Below are 12,494 nucleotides of genomic sequence, written 5' to 3'. Positions count from 1 at the left end.
TGCAAATAGTGCAGATTTGTTTTTAAATGCTTCACATTTTATAAGTAGGGCTGGGCAATGAATCGGCACTCTGATAGTGTCAGCTCGAAGCTATAAATAGTTGCCGTGACATCTGTCCTGTTGGCAATGGCATGCAATGTCACCAATAAATACATTGCCCTGCCTTCCTGGAAGACCAGTGCTGGAAACAAAATATAGCGGTATAGTGATCGTGACTGTTAATGTGTTATTGTTTTTAAACAAAACTTACAAATATACTGCTAATTGTTTCCACTCCTGGTTCTTGTGGCCATCCATCTTTAAGCTATTTAAGCTTATCTCATGTGATGGGCAGTGAGACTGCAATGGCACTACATTAATTAGAAAAATGTCAATTCCTCCACGATGTAATATGCTGAAAAAAATGTCTTACCACCCAGCCCTAATTATAAAATGCATACAACCGAAATACGGTACTGGCTTCAGAAGCAATCCATGGTCTTCCTGGTGTTCCAGACAAAACTAATTTCGAAGACTTGAATGAAGAACCGATTTAGGTTAGTATGAAGGATGTGCAAGAGATTGTGCATAGAACCAAGACATTGAAACATGCGGAGTTACCTACTGACGGTATTGAAGTCAGATTACCCAGAATGCACACGACTGAAGAGAACCATCAACCATTGTTCATTTTATTTTTATGCAACTGTGAAAAATGTTTTGTAAATTAACTTACATGGGTGGATATTTATTTAATCAAGCAGACGCCGATGAGAAAAAGCTTTGCACCAAGTGGCTATTCAGTAATGACACATTAATTTACACACCTGGTTTATCAATGTTTTACGAATCCATAATTGTATTTTTGTTGTTTAATTACTCATTAATATTTGAGTAGCGGCGTCGAAATAGTATTGAATGTGTCATTTTAAATTAAGCTTTACTTGCGCACCCAATATTATTTTACGGTAAAGCCTTAAGTGTACTCCAGACATCCACCTTTGGTCTTACCATTTCATGAGATTTGTCTTGGTGCATCCACACATGCCATTTCATACAATTGAATCCAAATCACTGCTTCAGGAAGGATTTAAAGCACAACCATTCCCACGATGCATGGTATAAATTTGTTGCCAAATTGCACAAAACTGCTGTTTTTTAAAACATGTGCCGATACACTAAAAGACAGAGATAGTTCAATACATAGTCACAGTTGCATAAAATGTTTGAAAGAAAAATGAAATATATTAATCCTGTTTTTAATTGAGAGAAGGTAAAAAATGATTTATTGATAGGAAGATAATCATCCATGCTGGTTTGAAATCCAAGTGCGATAAGCACGGTACAATACCTTCCAAAAGTCCTGGGACACACGTGGAGTTGAGTATGAGGGAACAAAATACAGTTATCCAGTTACCTGTTGGCTTAAGATCCACAAATTTCTCCAAGTATTATCTTACAGCACTGAAAGGTGTTTGTTAAGATTCATTTAAAAATTAGTTACTCTTAATTTGAAAGTTACATATTTGTAAGCCAATGAGGCATTGAGAATGTATCAGTATTTACAAATAGACTGCTGACAATACTAACAGTTATTATAATATACAGAATTCATTTGGTTCATTATTATAGATTTGTGCATACATTTGAAAATGACGAGAAACTTTGAGAATTCTTAATTTAAAAAAAAGTTTATATTATTTTACAATGAATAAGAGATAAAAAAAATTAAAATAATATAAAAACCCACCAAAACTTGAACTGTTGTAACTATCAAATTTGTCTTAGAACCTAGTTTTTGTCCAGAATAAATTTACATTTTTGTTTTTGGGCCATGCCAAGAGCACACCAGGACCTACTCCCCAAAAACGATGTCTGTCACTTTAAAATCTGTCAAAAAAGGTCTGCATTGGTATGAACATTACCAGACAATAGTAGGATTCAATCCAATTGGCTCAGTAGCAAGATGCATGAAATATAGATGATCTAAGCTGCCTAAATTGAATAGAGATAAACTATAAATGAAAATGCTATTTAATACATTTACACGATGCCAATGTAAAAAATTCTCAACACCACATTATTCACAAAGTAAAACAATCCTTTAGGGGGAAAAAAAAGGGATAGTAAATTCCTGGTGAATTTGAGAAAACTTCACTTAGTTGCCGTGCCGATTAAATAAATTAAGATTTACATGAATGCAGGCATAGGACTTTAATTATAGAAATTGTTTGCGTGGTGTGACAATACAAAATGTAAATTCTAGATTTGAAGTTTTCATGACTGCAAGGGTCCATACTCTTTGGTTTTTTCGGTAAAGTCACGTAGGTAAAAAATAAAATAAATTAAATCACGTTTTGGAGGCAACACAAGCTTCCACTTGATACAGTAATTTTGCTGTGACGGTGCCACCTGAAGACGGAAGCTTGTGTTGCCTCCTAAACGTCGTGATTTAATTTATTTTTATTTTCTACCTACGTGACTTTACCAAAAAAACCAAAGAGTACAAAATATACAATTTTGATACGAGCAGATCTATTGCAACCATGTTGCTCTTTAATATTCGATCAGCAACCTTCCATTGTCTTGCAATCTTGACAATTGCTTTTAAAATCTAAAGATTAATTATTAAAACACTTTGAAAATAAACAAAACACTAATTTAACATTTACTTAAACAGATTACACGATACCTACAAATAAGATCTAGTAAATGGTTGAATATTTAAGTGTAGTTCTAGTTCATTGATGCTAAGCTTCTTTTTATAACCCATTAAATTAACGGAGATGGTTTACGAAAGCAATATCCGAGTGCTGGAGACCAGTAATTTTTGTTGCGATGAGGCCTTCAGCAAAATGTTTACAGCCATGCTGATGTGCACATTTTCTAAGTGCACGGCTTCAAATGCAGATTAAGCTTATAGCCATTAAAGCGCCTGCAGTAGCAACGTCAGAGAATTAGCTTAGCAATTAAAATTAAAGAATTAAATCTTCATGCTTTTTTTTTTATACAGAGCAACGGCGTTTCAATGTCAGTCTTACCTTGCCATCATAGCGCTTAACTATGAACTGATCCAAACCGAGATCTGAAATGAAAAACAGATGCAAATTCCATTTTGTTTCTTGAGATTAAATTAACTGAACCATTCTTTTTATATGGCAAAACATTAAAACATGAATGTCTCAGACTAACAGTTTTTTTTTTATATATAAGATGAATTACTTGCTCAACTGCAGATGTCACTCAAAATTGCTTATTTGATAAAAAAAAGACATCCAAAAGCCACTAGTGTTCTGAAACATTTTATCATATAAAATTCACCATTTATATGAAGCAAAAAATATCAGGATGGAGTGCATCAATATTTCCAATATAGCCCAGCATTATTATTATGATGCCTATACTCATAATATATATTACCTTAATCTATGAAACAAAATTGCATAATCTCATCATTAGCAATGATGCCACCACCCCCCTAAGCAATTGCCATCTCTCATAGGCTTGAGGTGCAATAATACATCGAGCCCGTCCACAACTTGATTTCATCACTCCATATCCCCGGTGATTGCTCTCAAGCATGTTCCCTCTTTCGACTGCTGCTCAGTCATTCGTCGCAACCATCGGCCATCACCCCGATGAGTGCAATGTCCTGTCAAAGCCAACTTTTACTTTTCCGAATAGTCAATACCAGAGGTGTGGACTCAAGTCATGTGACTTGGACTCGAGTCAGACTCGAGTCATGAATTTGATGACTTGCGACTCGACTTGGACTTGCATAACAATGACTTTGTCCCACCTATGAGATGTGGACTCGAGTCATGTGACTAGGACTCGAGTCATGAATTTGATGACTTGCGACTCGACTTGGACTTGCATAACAATGACTTTGTCCCACCTATGGTCAATACGATGCCTGCGTGGGTCCTCTGATCCATGTTGATTTTTTTATGTTTGCGTAATGCCAACCGTGCACCTATCTTTGCTTCTTTGCACAGTTTTCAGCTTTTGCACCATTTTCTTTGTCAATGTTCGCGTTTCTGATCCATGATAATTGTTTTTTTACCCTTTTATCTGGTAACAAAACTGACACCTTTTTTACGAGGAGTCATGTTTGCATAGACCACAATACCTGCAGTCATAATGCAAACAAAAAACATAACTCTGATAATGTGCACTGTCCTTGAAGTTGATTGTTCCACACCCGAGACAGCTTTCCTTAGAGCCTAGTCTCACATGGGTTGGACCAGATGACGCCAAAAGGCGCACAACTCAAAGACAATGCACCATCAGAGTATGAGAGCTCGGGGTAAGCATTTACACCATTGGTACCTCATTTGCCAGTAAAAATATGATAATTGTTTTTTTACCCTTTTATCTGGCAACAAAACTGACACCTTTTTTACGAGGAGTCATGTTTGCATAGACCACAATACCTACAGTCATAATGCAAAAAAAACATAACTCTGATCCATGTTACAGCAAAAGGCATATACAAATTCCTATACAATTTATTTGATTAAAGTTTCTACTCATGTTGATTCCTGCAGCCAATGCTTGAAAGTCACATTTCCTTTGTAATATGAAGTTGTATCGTCATATGGTGATGCATGTATTGTTTTGCTTCTTCAGGATGCCTCAAGTTTGGATCAGACTGCAATGTAACAAACTTTAGTGGTCAATCATTTTTAATTGAAATAGTTCATTTAGAACTAACAATTGAAAACAAAACATTGCCCTTGGATCAAATTACTTTTAGTTGAAGTAAAACATTCATCATTTTGGATGAAAGCATAACTGATTCACTCCTCATTAATAAAATATCAGCCAGTTTCCCTATCGAGCATATGTCCTGTGCTGACAGCAACAAGCAATTAGTATATAATTACATGATGCTCCCTTATTAATGATATCGTTGATTGACCGCTGTTTCACAGAATGCTCAGGATCAGTGGTGCAAAATGCAGCCAAAGGTGCATTGTAAAGTTAGAATGTGCAGCTGGCTTTCACCAATAGCCATAAAAACAAAAAGCAATTAGCTTGAAAGGATTCCCTCATTCTGCATATTAAAAACACGTACATTTTTAAAAATAAGAGGTGTAAAGGTGCAGCCCTGCAACAGCTTTCTCACGCCACTGCAAGCTGTAGCGCCTCCACGAGATCAGATTTGGAATCAGAATTTGTATCCTTGAGAAATCTGATGAGCTACAAAGCTTTTTTTCACAGTTGTCCAGTACGGTTGGGTCTACTTTTCCCACTCACCAAATGTCTTTTAAAAGGAGGTGGGAGTACTTAGAACTTCATACCACCATGCACACAACCTGTCGATCAACTAATTGTGGCGCACCAAATCATACTGCTGGGTAAACAGAGGTGGTGGGGTAAGTTAAAAACTTGCACCATTATTTCAATTGCCAAACGGACCGGTACCCTTTGGATTGCAAAGTCCAGTAACGCTTACGATTACATGGCTAAATCATACTTTTTAAATGTGTTTAAGTATTATATTATAATTACTATTAGCTTGCCTGTTTTTTAATACTTTTATAACTACAATATTACCATTATAAAAACATCCAATTTTAAAAATGTTAAGCTGCACCTACAATTTAAAAAATAATTTGTACATGTGATGTATTTTTATTTATTGATGGAATTGTATGCTCATGCACGAACTTTTCAAGAGGAAACACAAAAAACATTAAAGGTGTATGCTATTTTCTAAGTGCCAAAACATGTCCAAAATAATGGTTGCATTTATATTTTATAAATCAAGTATTATGAGCAGGTTGAGTATTTTAAATTCGTTCGAGATTATATATTTGTTTAAATTGCAAGCATTTAAGATAATTCAATGTTGTAATCCATACAAAAATTTCACCAAGGTTAGGTCCTTGCAAAGTACAATTCTAAGCTAATTCAGTCAAAATCAGTCATGGGGGAAAAGCACTCTGGCATAACCATTCCCTGGGCTCAGATGTCTGCTGTTTTGTGTTAAATTCTGAAGCCAGAGAGCTTTCTGTATTTTAGGCTTAGAATTTCAACTACACATTTTTTTTTTCCTTCAGGTGATGCAAATGAATTAATCAATGCATTAAGCTATTTAATTTCATAAAAAACATTTATCCAACTTTAAATGCTAAAGCAACTCAATGCATTTTTTCAATAAAACCAAAAAAGTATTGTTTATTTATAGTATATTTAGTTGTATAGTCTAAATGCAACCGCATCTCAAGATGCCACAAACAGTGCAATTTTATGCATCACAGGGACAAAATGGAAGCGAGGGATTTCCATTACTGTACTTAAATTAAAAACGGTGATTCAAGCCACATTACAGATAGGAAAGGATCATAGGCAGATGAGACTATCTTCTCACTGGGAAATGCAGAGACCGCTCACAATTACGAGCGCATTTCAGGCAGCAATTTCAGTACACTCCACCGCTCACTGCTCAAACAAGATTATTGGCGTGACCTTAAAACAAACTGGAAAGTTCTAATGACATTGTGCTGGTGGCAGCTCACTTTCAGGCTGCTTCTCGTTGGGTGTAATCGAGCGCACAAAGTCCTGAGGTGTCATGAACACGTCTGACTCTCCGCTCTCATTGTAAATTTTAAGCGTTGCAAAGTAGCGGAAAATTTTATCTGGCGTCGAGAAGGCCCGAATGCGGTTTTCGTACTCGATCACCTGGAAGAAAAAGGCAAACAACTGACAGTCAATTACGTTTCACACATAAAATTCACACCAGCAGGTTTTGCTTGTATGGTATACGGTATACAGAGTTGATAAATAGGCATAGGGCAACATCACAGAACAGTGTGAATGACTTGCAAAATAATGTAAACCATGCACTTTTTATTGTTTAAAAATAATTGAAGTAAAACATTTCATAAGCCATCGAATCGCAATACTGCGTGTGTCGTCGATGCATTATGGCTTAATGTCTGTATATTACTATAAACTAAATTGCCAACTTCAATTCGCCGTACGAACATGTTTTAATTAGCTAATACGATAGGCGACAGCTAATTTAGTTTTAAAAAAATAAGTGCCTTACTGTGCTGCCTGACGTGGAATGAAACTTTTCAGATATGGCTACATGCACAAAGGGGGAGTAACAATTTTATGGAAAGAGGATAAAATTGCCTTAAGTAATGTCTAGGCATGTTTTGCAATGTGCCAATTCAGAAATGCAACATTGCACACCCTAATGTGTCATATCATTCAGGAAATGTGGTTAATACGCATACTTTGGTCGCATGGCAACTGAAATGTGATGTTGTAATACCAATCAATAAATCAATATTAAGCAACTGCAGTTGCCTGCTAGCTTTGCTGCTATATGCAGCAAAGCTAGGACATGAATGTGCTTAATATTAGGTGGAGCAAAGTTACTTGATAAATTTGCTAATAAATTAGGACATTTATACACCATTCGATCAAAGTTAAAGAAGTTAATTCTATATGCCCAAACAATACACCATTCAATAATTATTTTAGCCAGGTCTGTGGTAGTAAATTCAAACATTAGCAGTGCACGGTAATGTCAATGCATTGTACTGAATAATTCCACATGTACGTACATACAGTACATGTCCAATTGATATACAGTAACATTGTAGTTCAATTCACTGCAATTCGACATAGCAGTTAAAACGTGTTGAACAAATAATTTACACCTCTTGATATCGTCAGGTTGCACCTTTCAGGTCTCTTCCCCAGGTACAGTACCTCATGTGTGGAGCAAAATGTGCTCCATGTGCCTGAATACAATCACATGGATGAATGTATTTTAGAGCCTCCAACTGATAATCCAAGCAACACTCGAGACCAACCGTGTGTAACGGTCGGGCCCTTGAACCCGATTGTTCAATTGTTGTACAGGCAAACATTTCAAGACGCTGTACAAGCCTCTGCTTGTAGAGGCAGGATCAGCATGTATACCGATAATAAATCACAATGCAGCAGACAGTGTCCTGCTTTTATAGGATTTAGCAACAATTATCCCCTCTCACGGGGACAGCGTCGATGGCACAGTGGTTGGCGTGCTGCGTTACGAACCCAGTGACGCGAATTAGATTTCTGGTCACAGGTAACATCAGTGGAGAGTTATCTGGGCTTATCCCCTCTACCAACCTGCACTGACCAGAATGGCGAGGTATGGTAAAACAAATATACCATTTTCTGACGTGGCATGGGGAGGCCTTCATCAACCAGTGGATTCATTTAGGACATTAATAATAATGCCCTTTCACTCAGCTGTTTGCAGCCTGACTATAAAAGAACATTTTTGAGAAGGCTTGCGTTTGCTCCAAAACCCATCAAATATGATGTACTAACATAAGGGTGAATGCTTTTCGGTACAAGCTACATTTAGGTTAAAATGAGGTCATTGGTGTTATTCAGGAAAGTGCTGTGACCATAAACAGCAACTGATCAAAGTGTATTTGGTAGAGCGCACAATTGAGTAATTGGTCATTCCAGACAGGCCTACATGCTTAGCCAGGTTTTCCTTAGTCAGCACAGACTGAATGAATGACCTCAAAGAGACAGCCAATACACCATGATACCAGTGGCTCAATACTGCTTTGCTCGTGTGCTTGATAAAAACAAAGCTCTCAATCCCAAAAGAGACGGATTACAACGCAACCACGGTTATGTTGTGCGCGAGTAATCGCGGTTTAAATATATATAGTTCAGGTTTAAAAAAGAAAAATAATGACAAGGATAACAAAATGTTGTAAATTTAGGCTCGCTCTTTTTTCCCCCCAACAAAGATTTTGGGCCAATTTAGTTTGAAGCTTTTTTTTATTATTTGTACAAGACAACAGCTTGTATTAGCTACTCTGAATATCTCAAAATCTCTCCCATCCACATGTACACAGATTCATCTTGTAATGGATGAGCTGAATATTGTTTATGTTATCGCTTCTATTTCTCATGTTAAAAATAACATTGTGTTAGTCTAAAGCAAGCTGTGACAAAAGATCTAAGCCGATAATGATAATGCACTAATAACCACACGTTTGACACACTGCTGGTAAGCCAGGCATGAACATGCTTTCATTGTTTTAATAAAACAGAAATTACAGTATGCATGTTGTTTACAACTGGCATGCTGTGAGAAGATTCCAGAAAGTATTAATTGAGGAAATGGCTACACATTTTAATGGTTAAACTTGGGGATGTGTTTAAAAATTCTAAGTGCCAAATAATTTTTTACCCAAGACATCTTTATATTACTGTCCAAAAAACGTGAAAGAAAGGATTAAATTACCATCTTTGCTGCTAACATATATTGCTAACTACGCTAATGTCTGCGACAGATGCTCTTTGAATTGTGGGGAAAAATAAAAATAAAACACTGCATGACTAGAAAATTACATTGTGTAAAGAGCAGCATCTTTCTTTGTTACATTAAATTAATCAACGAGAGCAAACATTAGCTCAAAATTGGCGGCAGTGAAATCGATTTTTGTCACCACAATATATGGGTAATATTGGCACAAACGTGCCGACATGTACTGCAATTGTACTTGAGGAATATATGTTGAATGAAAGCCACACATGACAATGAAATTACCTGAGTGGCACACCCTAATCATAAACATATATAATAGTTTTTTGGGGTTAAAAACATATACATTTTAATGTTATTAATTTAATTTGTGGAAAACACTGACCCCTATACTGTATTTTAGGCTTTTTATTCTGAAACTTAAAAAGCTCTTTGGAGCCCACTCAACTTGAGTAATGTTTCCTATAAATCCTAGTTCTCTCCGTTTATGCACATTCATGTAAATTACCAATTCACTTTGCCGTCACATTTGCATTGTTTTTATTTGATGTACTTACATACCATGGGATTATACTCGTGTCCCTTGCCATACTACTTTATCAAGAGTAGTGCATTATGGGCCAATGTCACGGACGAATTTGGCAAGAACGTCTGCAATGTCTAAACTTCCCAACAGCAAGTGTAAACAACGTCATTGCATCTTGACTTAAAGCTTTCGTGACTGCAGGAATTCATATTCTTTGGGTCTTTCGGTAAAGTCACGTAGATAGGTTCAAAGAAAATAACAAAATAACAACTACGTTTCCTGATGATGACGAAACGTCGTAGTTTGTTATTATTTTATTATTCTCTTTGAACCTATCTACGTGACTTTACCACAAGACCCAAAGAACATGAACTTCATTGCAAACAAGCTGCATGTGGTTAAATAAATATTCTCATTTAAACAGCAATTAAATTCTGCCAGTTTTCAGCAGCGTTTTGCTTTTAACAGCGAATTCAAAAGAAAATGTTAACAAGTATAAAGCACATACTTATACCCGAAATATTTTGGATGTAGAATTATTTAAAATTGATGCACTACTACACTATTATGTATGCAGATTTTATGTTTGTTTACTGCAATTGAAATATATTCACATTTTTCTCCTGAAAGTGGCATTTTATTCGTTTTGGAAGGGCAACAGTTTCCATGTTATAAATCATTCTGAACAGCTACGTTGAGCAAATATTAGAACGTGTTTATATGTGCACGCCTTTACGATATTCATTTACAACGAAAAACATTTTTGATACAACCCTTCATACATGTACTCCCATTACACTTTCAACAAGATTACATGCTACATTTTGAGCCACTGTTAATTTGAAACATGTTCTTAGCCTCCTGATATTTGTTCTCTGCATTATCTGCTCTACCTACACAAAGGCAATTTACAATCACACGTTCCATTATGTAATGGTGTAACCCGAAGTTATTTGCACAATACTAAAATGCTTGAATGAACTGCTTTTCTGGAAAGGCTTGCGTCAAAAATATATATTTTCTGTATGAGTCTGTGCCACCACATTGTTACATGGCTAGAATTCACGTACAAGCTGAAATTGATCTAAACACGCTTGCAAGTTAAATGCAATGCAGATGTGTGGCATTTAAAACCCTCTTGCGGGTAGAAAAACAATAAATTATTTGAAACTGCAACAGCTAATACCTATAAACCTTGTCAAAAAACGGGACAATCACAGTACTGTATTTCATTTTATTCCGTTTTGGAGAAATGTAATCAGGATCAAATTAATTACTGCATTATAATACGAAACAATTTAATGAGGGTAGTTTTAGATCAGTGATTCCTACCATTTCTCTAAAGGGTTATCCTGGGGAAGATATTCAGAAAATGAAAAAAGTCTTAGAAAAATCTGGCAACACCATGCTGCTCTAAAAAAAAGATTGTGATTAATTATTGATATCCCTGTAGGATAGTGTTAGGAAGCCGAGGCTTGATTTGAACTTGCAAACCTTGGAACTATTTATTTTTTATTTTCCAACACTCAACATTATTATACAAATAGTGCACACTTTAAATACAGTAAAAGGGAAACAATGCAGCACTGTAGAAATCTAAAGGCGACCGGTACTGTCACTTCAAACTGTGGTTTGATTTTATAATTAGGGCTTCTATGGTTTTCCCAAGCGGTTTGTGCTGTTACGGTAAAAATAGGACAAGGAGGGCATGTTGCATTAGCCCCTTTCTGGTTCGCCAGTATATTTCACCGTGAGAAGAAAAAAGGGTTTAATAGCTGCAGTGTCTGTAATGAGTGCATTACAGTATCCCGAGGGCTGAATTGAATAGCAGGGAGTCCTGAACCATTTGACCCGGTGGAAAAACTGCAGCGCTGACAGGATTTGCTGGTTGAAAAAGGTGAGAAAGGACAGGATTCTTTAAAATTAATATGGTTTATTTGCTGTAAAAAGCCAACACTATTTATCCATTAAAAAGATAAATCAAATACCTCAATACCTACCTGTCTTTCCTCAGGTCTATTCAAAAGTACAAGTTGGCTCATGTTCTCAACCCACAAGCTTGTTCAGTACAATGTGATATGCAAATAATAAAGTTTAAGATTCTCCATGCACATCTACTGATTAACTGCGTGCAATGATCAATCCACACCGAGATGTACTGTAATTGATAGACCTACAAACCTGGAGCATTGCCGATGACGAACATGTAATGTTTACATTTTAAGTGGAACAGTAATGATGTTTGGTTGAAATTTTTATTATTTTACATTGTCTAATGTAAGACACATAAATAAGTAACCAGATAGTAGATACAAGTTTTATCTGGTTGAAATGAAATTAGTCTCAACATAGCACCATAAAGAAAAAACTGGAAACTTTAAGACCTATTTTGTCCTTCCACTTTTCGAAGTCACGTGATATTTACATTTTAAACGTGCAATAATTTCCCAAAACTGTATTGTAACACCAGGAGGTGGGATGGTAGTGCGATAGGCATTGCACTGCATCACAAACACAGTAACCCGAATTTCTTTCCGGGCCATGACTAACATTAGTGGCAAATGAGATCTGAACCAGTCTGAGTGACCCCCACCAGCCACCCGCACTGACCAGCAGGGTCAAATATGGTAAAAAAAAAAGAACCCATGACCAACACAAAGTATAGATGCCTTCACCCAATACTGGACT

The 12,494-nt window shown here is 36.2% G+C and overlaps 1 protein-coding gene across 5 annotated transcripts in view; it reads right to left on the bottom strand.

The window, feature by feature from the left end:
* Positions 1–12,494, bottom strand: part of MICU1 (mitochondrial calcium uptake 1) — a 46,739-nt gene that overhangs the window by 20,080 nt on the left and 14,165 nt on the right. For 3 of the 5 annotated variants that reach the window (XM_078597380.1, XM_078597383.1, XM_078597381.1), the window contains exons 4-6: positions 6,507–6,669; positions 3,021–3,064; positions 1,331–1,342 (exon numbers count right to left, since the gene is read on the bottom strand). In XM_078597380.1, coding sequence (XP_078453506.1) covers positions 1,331–1,342; positions 3,021–3,064; positions 6,507–6,669 — 219 coding nt within the window. The remainder of the gene's footprint in view (positions 1–1,330; positions 1,343–3,020; positions 3,065–6,506; positions 6,670–12,494) is intronic. The other 2 variants (XM_078597382.1, XM_078597384.1) reach the window with 1 other exon arrangement.

This window comes from Lampetra planeri, chromosome 9, assembly GCF_965212315.1.
Source record: "Lampetra planeri chromosome 9, kcLamPlan1.2.h2, whole genome shotgun sequence".
Classification (NCBI taxonomy): domain Eukaryota; kingdom Metazoa; phylum Chordata; class Hyperoartia; order Petromyzontiformes; family Petromyzontidae; genus Lampetra; species Lampetra planeri.
The sequence above is the reverse complement of the archived record's forward strand: the minus strand, read 5'-3'. Positions and strand labels throughout refer to the sequence as shown.